Source organism: Thrips palmi, unplaced genomic scaffold (assembly GCF_012932325.1).
Source record: "Thrips palmi isolate BJ-2018 unplaced genomic scaffold, TpBJ-2018v1 HiC_scaffold_16, whole genome shotgun sequence".
Taxonomy (NCBI): Eukaryota; Metazoa; Arthropoda; class Insecta; order Thysanoptera; family Thripidae; genus Thrips; species Thrips palmi.
This window is the reverse complement of record NW_023144625.1, coordinates 16,026,051-16,038,853: the sequence shown is the minus strand read 5'-3', so window position 1 is coordinate 16,038,853 and position 12,803 is coordinate 16,026,051. Positions and strand designations below refer to the sequence as shown.

At 62.9% G+C, this 12,803-nt stretch overlaps 1 protein-coding gene across 1 annotated transcript in view; it reads left to right on the top strand.

The window, feature by feature from the left end:
- The window catches only part of LOC117643040 (sodium channel protein 60E-like), a 93,586-nt gene that overhangs the window by 63,016 nt on the left and 17,767 nt on the right, over positions 1 to 12,803 (top strand). The window contains exons 2-6 of the mRNA XM_034381677.1: positions 134 to 342; positions 1,844 to 2,064; positions 9,751 to 9,934; positions 11,137 to 11,214; positions 11,322 to 11,598. Coding sequence (XP_034237568.1) covers positions 281 to 342; positions 1,844 to 2,064; positions 9,751 to 9,934; positions 11,137 to 11,214; positions 11,322 to 11,598 — 822 coding nt within the window. The 5' untranslated portion in view covers positions 134 to 280. The remainder of the gene's footprint in view (positions 1 to 133; positions 343 to 1,843; positions 2,065 to 9,750; positions 9,935 to 11,136; positions 11,215 to 11,321; positions 11,599 to 12,803) is intronic.

The window sequence follows — 12,803 nt, the reverse complement described above, 5'->3', positions numbered from 1 at the left end:
CACTTTGCACCTGGTAGTCGCGCGCGACCGCGGCCGCGCTGTTGACTCAACTTCGGCGAGTGGCGGGGCCGGGCGGGGCCGCCACGTTTCAAGCGAGCAAGTCAGGCAAGCCTTCTCTTTCTTCTGTTTGCAGACGTTCTGCGTCGTGTCCAAGCGCTTCCGAAAGAACTACATCCACCGGTTCACCGCCACCAGCTCCTTCTTCGTGTTCTCGCCCTGGAACCGGGTCCGCCGCGTCTGCATCTGGCTGTCCACGAACCAGCTCTTCGACTACGTCGTCATGGCCACCATCCTGCTCAACTGCGTGTTCCTCGCCATGACTGAGCCAATGGAGCAGGCAGAGTGAGTACCGCAAAATACCAACAAAACGAGCTCGAGAAAAGACTTTAAGAGAATTTTTCTGCGACACCCATTTTTTGCTAGACTTTTTGCCCCGCCAAAATCTGGGTTTCTTTCCGGCCGTTCCATATTCAGTCGCGGAGAGCGTTCCGCGTGCGTCCGCGTGCCGCGATGTGGCGCCCGGCAGGTGTCTGAAAATAATTATTTGACAACTGTAAAAAAGCAGCGCGCAGCGTCTGTTTCTGTCTAGTTTTCGAGCGTATTCGGCAAACCCCCGTAGAGAGCGCTGGAAAAACAAAATACTAGAGGGAGCCGCGTGCCCCACATTGGAGCCGGGCCGGGGCGGGGGGGGGGGGGGGGGGGTGACTTGACAGACAGCACGCGCAGGGGCACTCCGGCGCGCTAAAGCCACTGCGCCTGCTGTGCCACTCGGGGCCGACACGCCGACAAGCCCAGTGTGTTCTTGTCGGAGCATCGCCTCCAAAGAGCCTCCTCAAAACTTTAAAGAGGCTGGGATTCGGATCTACACTATATTACGCGGATTTGATTGTCGCCCACAAAAGGCTTCCAATAAAAAAAAAATGTTGTTTTTTTTACATAAAATAGAGGGATTTGAACCCAGGAACCAGACGTTGTAATTCACGGGAAGGCATTTTTTGTGCGCATCTGCGTTAGAGTTGCCGCAGCAGGCCTTTGCGAATGCAGCGCTGGGTTTTTTTGGTGACACACTTGGCTTTGTTTTTCGCGCCGCCGTCCCGCGCCGCCGCCTCGTCGCTGCTTTGTCTCACCTTCTTCTTCTTGCACCGCCAAACCCACCCCGCCCCCGCCCCGCCCCACCCCGCCCCCACGCTGCTCCTCCGGGCAGATTTGACCAGACCTTTCGGGCGACGTGAATACACTGCTTGGCGCGGCATGCATATTTCATGACGCCGAGGCGTTCGCGGGGCTTAAGCTGAGTTCCCCACTGATTCTGACCGGCGCGCGGTACGCCACGCCGCGCCCGCCCCGCCACGCTCCGGTGCACTTTTATTCATTTGTGCGTGGTCCACACGGGGAACGCCGCGCCGGCGGCACTCCACGCTCCGCGAGGCGAACCAGGAAAACTTGCTTGGCGGAAGTCCACTCTCCACTTTCCCCGCTGCGACGCGCGCCATGCATTTTGCAGCCGCCGTTCCGAAATCGCGTTTTTATTTTTCGCGTACGGCGATTCTGTTCCGTAAGGCACTCCGGCGTGGGGGAAGGGGGAGGTTATAGACCCTGCCACCTCGGCCGCCTCGGCCGCCTCGGCCACCTCGGCTCCAGCGCCGCACCGGCGTGGCTCCGCGGGGCTCGGGCCGGGAAACATCCGCAGGCACCACCCACGGCCAGCTTCCCCCACCCCCTCCCTTCCTGAGGGACTTGCTTTACGGAAAGTTTGAGGAGAGGGGCCAGCCAGGCTGCCCGGCCTGCCCAGGTAAATGGGGCCACGCGGGCCACGCCATTAACTCCAACAATATTATTTCAGGTTCGTCTTTTTGGCCATCTACACGGCGGAGATGATCATCAAGTCGGTGGCCAAGGGCTTCATCCTCAACAAGTACACGTACCTGCGCAACCCTTGGAACTGGCTCGACTTCGTGGTCATCACGTCGGGCTACGCCACCATCGGCATGGAGGTGGGCAACCTGGCCGGCCTCCGCACCTTCCGCGTGCTGCGCGCCCTCAAGACTGTCTCCATCATGCCGGGTGAGTAGGCAGTGGCCGAAGCCGGGCCGGCAAGCGCCCGGTGGTCTAGCCCTTAATGGTAATGGTAGTGGCAGGTAGGCAGCGCCGCCAGCGCGTGGCGCACCGGTGTGGGGCGTGCTGCCTACCCCTCGCTTTGCAGGGGCTCTGACAAGACGCCGGCCAACGCCAGCCCAGCGGAGGCAAACACGGACGGACAGACGGACGGACCGACAGGCAGGCAGACAGACAGACAGACAGACAGACAGACAGACAGACAGACAGACAGACAGACAGACAGACAGACAGACAGACAGACAGACAGGCGTTTAGGCCCGTGGTGCGGTGCAAAGAGGCAGGCATGATCCGACGAGGATTAGGTAGACAAGAAGGGGAGCGAAGCGACGAGTCAAGGGCTTCAGATTTGTGAGCCTCGCCATGCCGTTCGAGTCTGTGTGTGTGTGTCTGTGTGAGCGTCGGTGTGTGTCAGGGGACGCGGTGGGACCGAGGGACGAGAGGACAGCCCCAAGGGCCCTGCCCCCCTCTCCCCTTCTCCCTCTCGCGGTGACGGCACGTGTGATAGATGGAGGCCTAGGTGAGCCCCCTCCAGGGGCTGTCGGGCGGGGCGGCGCGGCGCGGCGCGGGGCTGTGTGGACACGTATCGACCTGATTATTCATCTCCTTGATGGCAGCCGTGAGGCCATCCTGCCATCCAGACCACCTAAGCCGCAAGCAGCTCGGATCGCGACGCGAGGAATGTCAAGAGCACGAGGCACGAGGAGTAGGCGGGGGCATTAAGGTGGAATTGAGCTCCGCGACGGGCCATATACAGTCGAAGAGCCCCGTGTGTGTGCGTGTGCGCGTGTGAGTGGGTGAGTGTGTGTGCGTGCTCGTGTGAGTGTGTCTGTGTGTGATTCAGGGGGAGACGAATAACCAATTTCCAGCGCGCTATTCAGGCGGGGTGGGCGGGGTGGAACGGCACCGCTCACTTCCTTTGGCCTCTCGATGGGCTGCTCGAGGTGCGGCTGGTGTCGGCCCGTCGGCCGGTCGTCTAGAGCGAGCACCCCGAGCACCCCGAGCACCTCGAGCACCCCTGGAGTCGAGGTGCTCGACGGGCATCCGTCACTGTCGAGGCCGCCAGCGCCACGCCACGCCACGCCAGCGCCAGCCCCCGGACCGTCACCTTCCTCCACGCCACGCCGCGCCTAGGAGAAGACCCCCAGGCCGCTCATTTGGGTGCAGCCCGTGCAGCCTGCCTGCCCCGGTGCTGCCGGCACGCCCGGGCACGCCGCTTCCGGGAGGGCTGCACCGGAAGGGGAGGGGGAGCGGGGCGGAGGCGCGATTTCAAGTACGAACCGTGTTGTCTGGACGCGGCCGCCACCCTCCAGGCCTGCGACCCTGCCGAGGACCCCGGCTCGCTCCATTGGCGCCCAACCAGGCGCCAAGGAGTGCCCGCCGCCGCGCCCCGCCCCACCCCGCCCGTCTAGGCCACTGAACCGAAAGGCGAGCAATACCGCAGGACAAGTCCCGGGGTCTTTATTGCCTGTCGACGCGCACGACGACCACGACGACAACGACGCCCCGAACGGCTCTCTCGGCACGCACGCCGTCAAGGCCGTCAAGGTGCCCGGCGAGCCGACGGCGCCGAAAGGGTACCCCTTTCCCACCTTTTTTCCGAATCGCAAGTGCCGCGCCAAACTTTGGGCAGGCCGTTTGCGGGACTGTTTAAAACGGCCTCCTCGCTACAGGTGTGTCGATCTGCTTGGAATGTCGCCCCGCTGGCGGGCCGCCGCTCCGCCCCTCCTTCCTCGCGATCCGGTTGCAGCGCGCTGCACCTGTGGCTGTAATGCCTCTGGCTCTTGACGTCCTGCCGCCCATTGTGCTCGCTCGCTGCAGGCCGCCCACGCTGACGGCCGCACTTGGCTGCACGTGCTTTTAATCTCCCCGTCGTCGTGCCGCTACCCCACCGTGAAACCGTGAAACCCTCGGGCGCCGAAACGAAAACGGAATACGGCTGCTGCTGCTCGGCGCTGCTGCGGCGTGGGTTAATTTTCGAGTGGCGCGGTGGGTCCCGAGGACGCCGAGGACACCGAGGGCAGGGGCGCTCGACACCGGAATGCGGTCGTGTGTCGCGTCGCCCGAGAGGAGCGGCGCTGCTGGCGCGCCATGGCGAGGCGAGCTGGCTAGAGCTGGCCGGGCAGCGCGCGGTTAGGGACGGAAGAGCCTGGTGGAAACGGCGGAAGTGGCGGAGGGGAAGGGGAGGGGGAAGGTACGCCACTGGATGTGGCGCACGTGCTGGGGGAGGGGGGGGAGGGGAGGGCGCCCTCCAAGCTCGACTAGTGGCCGCACGCAGACACGCCATTTGTCCAGGCAAAGTAGTGTGCCAAGCACGAGGGGGCCGCGCGGGGGGCGGCATGGTGGCGGCATGGCGGCGGTGTGTGAGCCCCACACTGTAGGCCCCAGCGGCCCACGGCAGCGACGGCAAGAACCCCTGCGGATTTTGTAGCCCGCGCACATTGCGGGTCATCGCCGCAAAGGAACGCGGCAAGGTGGAAAAAGTGCGTGTCTTTCTTTTGGCGCGCCGCGGCGGAGGCCGGCTCACCAGCTCTTCGGCACCGTCGTGGGCCTCGGCCCGCCCTACTTCCGCAAAAACAAAAAAAAAAGACGTCTAAAAAAAAGGATTGCAGGTAAAAATTAAAAAGTAAAGCAACAGAAGCAGGGGCCTGAACGAACATCGGCTGACTGTTGTGCTTGTTGAACGTGGGCCTGACTACCGGGCGGACGAGATTGTTCCTCCCGAATCTGTGCCTTACACTGCACAAGCCCTGCTGCGGTGGTTGTTGTTGTTGTTGTTGATTTCGTTTTCGTTTTTGTTCGTCCGTGAGCTCAGCTGCTCAGGGTGAGTGGGAGAGAAAGAAGTCAGTGCGTGCGTGTGTGCGAGTTGGCGCGCCAGTGCGTGTGTGTGTGTGTGTGTGTGTGAGTGAGTGGGAGTTCGCGTGCGTGTGCGTGCGCTGGGCCGAATGGGCGTCGAAATAACGTTACCGCCGCTACGCACGCACGCCCCCTGCACACGCACACGCGCCCGCCGCGGCCAGCCGTGACGCGTAAAACAACAACAACAACACTCCGTTGTTTTCTTGTTTCAACCGGCTTGCACTCGATGGAGAGAGCGGCAGGGAGCGACAGAGGGGGACAGAGACGGAGGGGGCGTTAAGTGGAATCCCATACGGCGCCTGGTGTGCGGGCTGGGCTGCGGCGTGGCTGCGGGCGATCGGGCCGCAGAGGCGCACTGGGCGGCCGGCGCGGCCCGGGATGAAGTGTTGCATGGGCCACTTTGCGGCTGCAGCCCCCTCCCCCTCCCCCAAGCCAGTTGCCAGTGGGCCTGCGGTTACCGACTTGGCGCCGACTCCTTTTCCTCTCTCGTTGGCAGTGGCGCGGCAGGGGCCCCCTTTTAATTTTGTTCCGATACGGTGAGCCGCGCGGCGCGGCGCGGCGGTCCTCCGGCCCCTTCCACCCCGCCCAGCCCCTCCACCATTTTGCTCCGATTCGCAATCGAATATTCCCGCATTATCCGCCTCGCCTTCCTCGCGCCGTGTCGCGCTGCCGCTCTCCGCAGCGGGCCGAGGACGCCGAGGACGGGGAGGGCGAGGGGGAGGACCGGGCGGGACATTTCGAAGCAGACTGCGGACTTCGGACTGCGGACCACCGGACCGCTGCCGTAGCCGGGGGCGCCAACGCCCAAATCTCCAATTCGTGTTCTCGGAGCGCAAACCGGCAAACCCAATCAAGTTTAGATACTTTTTTCGGAGAGAGCGTCTGACTGTCTCGTCTGTCTGACTGCCTGTCTGTCTGTCTGTCCGCCCGCCCGCCTGCCTGAGGCCGTTGCCGCGGCGGCGGAATGATGGAGAAAAGTGGCTGCGGCGTGCGCGGGGATTCGAACCGCCGCCGCGCGAACGGAGACGTCGCTAGGGATTGCGAGCCGCGCGGCACCGCGTTAGCATGCGGGCCGCGACCACCCTGACCTCAGCTCGCTAAACGGCCCTCGGGGCCGCGGGGCTTTGCCACGGTCAGGCTGACACACTGGCAGACGGACAGGCAGACAGGAAGGCAGACGGACAGACAGACAGACAGACAGACAGACAGGCCGACCGAGAGGTCGCAGTCCGACAAAGGGGATCGTGTTGCGAGAAAAACGAAAACCCCGGCGAGGAAGATTTAGTCAAGGAGCCGCATCGCGCCCCGTCTGGGCAACCCAAGGGGCAACCGATTCGCCCCGAACATGGAGAAGGTCGGCGACGAAAAAGCGCGCGTCTTCCGGTATGCAGTCTCCAATGTGTTGAACGTAACGCGTCTTTTTCCCGGCCACGCCCCGCCACGCCCCGCCCGCCACGCCGCAGTGTGGGGCGCAGTGTACCGCAATGGGGGGGTCCGGCCCACTCACCCAGACGTTATTCACCCAAAACCCAACAGGACTAAAGTCAATACACCCACGGCCAATTCGCCCTCTAAAATTCACCCGAGGTCCGTTAACCCTTTCTCGATCTCACCCACGTCAAAATAATTCGCCCAAGCCCACTGTTGGAGCGAGGAGTATTGCTTAAAGAAAGGGGTATTGTCAAAAGCCACAGAGCGGTTGGTGATCGGCCAGGGAAAACTATTCCGGCAGCTGGGAGGGCCAGGGAAAACTATTCCGGCAGCTGGGAGGGTCAGGGAAAACTATTCCGGCAGCTGGGAGGGCCAGGGAAAACTATTCCGGCAGCTGGGAGGGCCGGGGAAAAACTATTCCGGCAGCTGGGAGGGCCAGGGAAAACTATTCCGGCAGCTGGGAGGGTCAGGGAAAACTATTCCGGCAGCTGGGAGGGTCAGGGAAAACTATTCCGGCAGCTGGGAGGGTCGGGGAAAAAACTATTCCGGCAGCTGGGAGGGCCAGGGAAAACTATTCCGGCAGCTGGGAGGGCCAGGGAAAACTATTCCGGCAGCTGGGAGGGCCAGGGAAAACTATTCCGGCAGCTGGGAGGGCCAGGGAAAACTATTCCGGCAGCTGGGAGGGCCAGGGAAAACTATTCCGGCAGCTGGGAGGGCCAGGGAAAACTATTCCGGCAGCTGGGAGGGCCAGGGAAAACTATTCCGGCAGCTGGGAGGGCCAGGGAAAACTATTCCGGCAGCTGGGAGGGCCAGGGAAAACTATTCCGGCAGCTGGGAGGGTCAGGGAAAACTATTCCGGCAGCTGGGAGGGCCAGGGAAAACTATTCCGGCAGCTGGGAGGGTCAGGGAAAACTATTCCGGCAGCTGGGAGGGTCAGGGAAAACTATTCCGGCAGCTGGGAGGGCCAGGGAAAACTATTCCGGCAGCTGGGAGGGCCAGGGAAAAACTATTCCGGCAGCTGGGAGGGCCAGGGAAAACTATTCCGGCAGCTGGGAGGGCCAGGGAAAACTATTCCGGCAGCTGGGAGGGCCAGGGAAAACTTTTCCGGCAGCTGGGAGGGCCAGGGAAAACTATTCCGGCAGCTGGGAGGGCCAGGGAAAACTATTCCGGCAGCGGGAGGGCCAGGGAAAACTATTCCGGCAGCTGGGAGGGTCAGGGAAAACTATTCCGGCAGCTGGGAGGGCCGGGGAAAAACTATTCCGGCAGCTGGGAGGGTCAGGGAAAACTATTCCGGCAGCTGGGAGGGCCAGGGAAAACTATTCCGGCAGCTGGGAGGGCCGGGAAAACTATTCCGGCAGCTGGGAGGGCCAGGGAAAACTATTCCGGCAGCTGGGAGGGCCAGGGAAACCTATTCCGGCAGCTGGGAGGGCCAGGGAAAACTATTCCGGCAGCTGGGAGGGCCAGGGAAAATATTCCGGCAGCTGGGAGGGCCAGGAAAACTATTCCGGCAGCTGGGAGGGCCAGGGAAAACTATTCCGGCAGCTGGGAGGGCCAGGGAAAACTATTCCGGCAGCTGGGAGGGCCAGGGAAAACTATTCCGGCAGCTGGGAGGGCCAGGGAAACTATTCCGGCAGCGGGGAGGGCCAGGGAAAACTATTCCGGCAGCTGGGAGGGCCAGGGAAAACTATTCCGGCAGCTGGGAGGGCCAGGGAAAACTTTTCCGGCAGCTGGGAGGGCCAGGGAAAACTATTCCGGCAGCTGGGAGGGCCAGGGAAAACTATTCCGGCAGCTGGGAGGGCCAGGGAAAACTATTCCGGCAGCTGGGAGGGCCAGATTCCGGCAGCTGGGAGGGCCAGGGAAAAATATTCCGGCAGCTGGGAGGGCCAGGGAAAAATATTCCGGCAGCTGGGAGGGCCAGGGAAAACTATTCCGGCAGCCGGGAGGGCCAGGGAAAACTATTCCAGCAGCTGGGAGGGTCAGGGAAAACTATTCCGGTAGCTGGGAGGGCCTATGAGCTATATAGCTAAAAAAAGTAAAAAAAAATATTCTGGGTGAACAGCTTTCTGGGTCAATCGCCCGTGGGTCAATTACACCTGGGTGAAATACTTGGGGGTGAATAGCGTATGGGTGAAAATGCTTTGGGTCAATCGCACCTGGGTGAGTCGGCCTAGAACCGCAATGGGCGCAGCGGGCGAGCCAGACCGCGCCGCGGCGAGGGCTGGCGAGGGCCGCTGGCGAAGGCGGGCCAGACTGTGGCGCGTGGTCGTCGATGAGGGTCGCCGATGAGGCTCCCCGATAACCGAGGCGCGGTTTACGGACCGCCTCCTCGAGGTCCGGGCCGGGTGGCCCCGAGGGAGGCCACAAGGGAGGCCACAAGGGCGGCCACAGGGGCCATGGGGCGACGATTACGCTGAACGACGCGGACCGCGCTCAGCGGGGCAAAGCGAACTGCGGGAGCGGCGCTTCACCGACCACCTGCCGCGCCAGGCGTTGCCACATAAGGAGGCGAAAATTCCCACGAAGCACCAGAGTCGAAAGGGTTGGCAACCTCAGCCAGCCGGCTGAAGAGTCCAGAGCCCCGCACCGCGCCTAGCACCACACCTCGATGATTAATGTGCACACAAACTGGATTGGATAAATGCCGAAATGCCGCGCTGGCTTTCAGCCGACCACTGTGTGCGTCCACTGTGCGAGCCGCGCGTTTCTCCGGATGATTTAGGAATCGGGTATCGGGTGGACTGCTTGTGTATACGAGAGTGCCTGCGTGTGCGTGTGTGTGTGTGGGGGGGGGGTCCTCCTGCGTGCGCAAGGCTCCCATTTGGAGCGCGGTTCAGAAATGCCGTGATTGAAATTACCGCAGGCCCTTACAGTGTGGGGGCTTGGAGACTCGGCTTGCAACTCCGCCGCTCCACGAGATACCCGAAAAAGGCAGCGCTAGGCAACGCGCGGCAGTGGAATTAATTTCCGGTGGGGCGGTGGTCCGTGGCGAGCGGCGCGGGGCGGCGTCCTGGCGGCGTCCCGGGAAGGCCAGGAGGGCCAGGAAGGGGTGCCGGCAGAGTGGAGCCGCTATCTGCGGGTACCCAACACCCCACCCAATAAGGACGTACGACGTGTCGGACGAGTCCCACGGACTCGGCGGCAGCGAGGCGCCAGCTTCGCAGAAATGAGTCACTTTAATGTTGCCTGCCATCGAGAAAACCAGACCAGATAACGGAAATTTGACATGAAGTACGAACAGCGTGACGATTTTTTTTTTCTTTTCGTGAATGCAGAGCACCCTGGTTCAACCCTCTGCCTCGGGCATCTCTGACGCAATCTCTGACTGGTCCTCTGTTCTCCCTCCAGGGCTGAAGACCATCATCAACGCGTTGCTGCACTCCTTCAAGCAGCTGGCCGAGGTCATGACCCTCACCATCTTCTGCCTGATGGTGTTCGCGCTCTTCGCGCTGCAGGTCTACATGGGGGAGCTGAGGAACAAGTGCGTGCGCAACATGGTCACGGAGAACATCACGCACGCCGAGTGGCGAGAGTAAGTAAAGTAGTTTTCAAACATTTATTAAAGTTTGAAAAATGAAGTAGAAGGGAGAAAACATTGGGGGCTCTCAGTGAGTGGTCTCTGAAGGGCCCGACGGTGGCAGTGGCCTCGGCAGTGGCCTCGGCAGCCGTTCATCGCGAGCTGAAAAGGAGAGAGGGCTGCCTGCGCTGCCGGCCGGTCAAAGAGCTGTGCAGCGGGGCGGGGCGCGGAGCAGCAGCGCGGCACAGCCCATTACGGCCGGCCCGGCAGAAGGCAGAATCCTGTCCAAACAGCCCCGGCCCCGCCTCGTCTCCAGTCCCCAGGCGATACCGATGCTGCTGCTGCTGCCGCTGGCCCTACGTGCAAATGACCCCACCGCCCGCGCCACGCCCGAAGAATCCCCCCTGCCCCTGCCCCTCCCCCGGGCTGTCCCCAAAGGGGTCCCCGAAGGGGAGACCCAGCCCCCTTGTTCCGCCCGACCCGCGCGCTCGGCGATCGGATCCGATAGGGCTCCGTGGCGGGGGCGTTTTATGCATTCTCGAATATGATGACTGCTCAGATTCCACGCCCCTCCCCCCTTCCCCCCGCGGTCCTCGGCCTCGCCCCGTGGGGGCCTTAATGGAATATGGACGGCCAGGCATTCACTCGCCATCTCTAATCAAGTGTGCGCCCCCCCCCCCCCTGGCGGTAATCACAGGTAAATGGATGTCGAGATTGGCCGAGCGGGTTAATACGTTGATGGGGCGATGCCGGCGTGGCCGGCAATGCCGTGCCGCGGTGGCGGGGCGGGCATTAGCATACCGCGGGGCTCAGGAGGCTTCGCGCTTCCCAGCCGGCAGGCTGATTCCGAACAGTGTTTTCGTCGCCTCGCGGGGCGTCGCGCTGGGGGCGCGGGGGGCGCGGGGGGCGCGGGGGCGCGGGGGGCGCGGGGGGCGCGGGGGCGCGGGGGCGCGGGGGGCGGGGGGCCGGCGGGGGGCGCGGTAGCGGGGCCCAGCACGTGCGGCGGCCCCAGTTAGCATGCCGTTCGCCCTAATGACCTGCTGGCGCGCCTCCTGGTCGTCCCGTCCCGGCAGTCCCGGCTTCCTGCAGACGGTCTTCAAGGCGAGACCCAGACGCCTCCGTTGGCCGCCGCGCCGCCGCCGCGCTGACGAGATGGTCCCCAGGCCCCCGGCAGCCTCCCCTTGCGGAGTCTCAATGTGTCCCTTCTTTGTGCGCAGCTGGGTCTGGGACGAGGAGAACTGGATGCGGAACGACAACGACGACCCGATCCTGTGCGGCAACGTCACCGGCGCCAGGTGAGTCCGCACAGCCTGCCGTCTCAGCGAGCCTCGTTCATGCTGAGTAGAACAGCCCGCGATCGGTGTCCTTATGGCTCCCTCTCCAACGGCGTCTCTCTGCACAGACACTGCCCGACGGGGTTCACCTGCCTGGGCGTGGGGCCAAACCCGAACCACGGCTTCACCAACTTCGACAACTTCCTGTGGTCCATGCTGACCACGTTCCAACTCATCACGCTCGACTACTGGGAGAACGTGTACAACATGGTGCTGGCCTCGTGCGGGCCTATCTCGGTCTCCTTCTTCACCGTCGTCGTCTTCTTCGGCTCCTTCTACCTCATCAACCTGATGCTGGCCGTCGTCGCGCTCAGCTACGAGGAGGAGGCCGAGATCACGCAGGAGGTAAGACCGTTCGGCGATTCCACACTGTCTCGTCGCTCTGTCTCTCTCGCGCCCCGCGGAACGTCCCGCGAGTGCGAGAGAGGCGGCGCTGCGTGGTCGCGCAGAGGCCATCGCTCACGGCGCCGGAAGTCCAGGCAGAGCGACGCAGAGCGACGCAGAGCGACGCAGAGCCGGCCGGAAGTCTCATGGAAAGGCGTGGCGCCCGCCGCGCCCCGCCCCGCCCCGCCAACAGCGCGGCCACCCCGATGAGGCCTTTGTGATCGCGGCCTGCGTCTAGTGGGCAATCTGCCCTCCCCCACGGCCCCCTTGCTCCAGGTCAGGGCCTGGCCCAGGCCGGCCCTGGTGAGGGCGACCCGACCCACCCGAACGCCCGAATCGAGTGTTGGTGCGCTGCTGGCACGTTTGTTCCGTCTTCGTCTTTTTGCCTTGCTGCCGCACCCGACGGGGCGGGGCGGGGCGCGCCGCCCTGGCCGGACTGTGGGGCGCTGCGGGTACACGGAAAATCTCATTCAACGAACGTTAATGAAAGCAGATGATCCGTCGCGTTTCACAACTGCTGTAATAGCCGAGAGGTTAGAGACGTGGGATCGAGTTACCGCAGGCGGGCGTTCGAATACCAGCGTCACATACGTTTTTTCGACTTACTATCCTAAGGGTGGTGGTTCGAGACCATCCGAGCGGAGCCGTGTGCAACAGACCCACATGCCGGAGGTTCGACTCCTAACAAATATTTCCATTTAATTTTACTGCCTCACCCAGTGCGGTTGAAACCCGTGAACGTGAGCCCACTCCGTGCGTGGGACGTGGTGGTCCAGGGAGTAGAGGCGTCGGTTCCCAATGCTAGGGTCGGCGGTTCGACTCCCCCAACTTCTTGCGAAATTTTGACCGGGTCGGTCGAGTCCTGTTGCGTCAAGAACCCACCTCACGCCTGTCCCCCTATCATGGGCCGTGGTGGCCGAGAGCGTAAAGTCGTGTGATCCCGGTAGCGGGGTCCGGGGATCGAATCTCATCATTTCGTTACATTTTTCGACTGCCTTCCTCCCACTGCAACTCAAACCCTTCGTCCAACACGCTGCCAGACGTACAAGCGTGATAGCGTAGTGGTCAGAGTCACATTCACCTGGCCACTCCGCTGTGGGTGTCTAAAAAGCAATCCGCTTCGGCGGGTTGGCCTCGGCACTGGAGCGATGGAGTATTTGATCCAT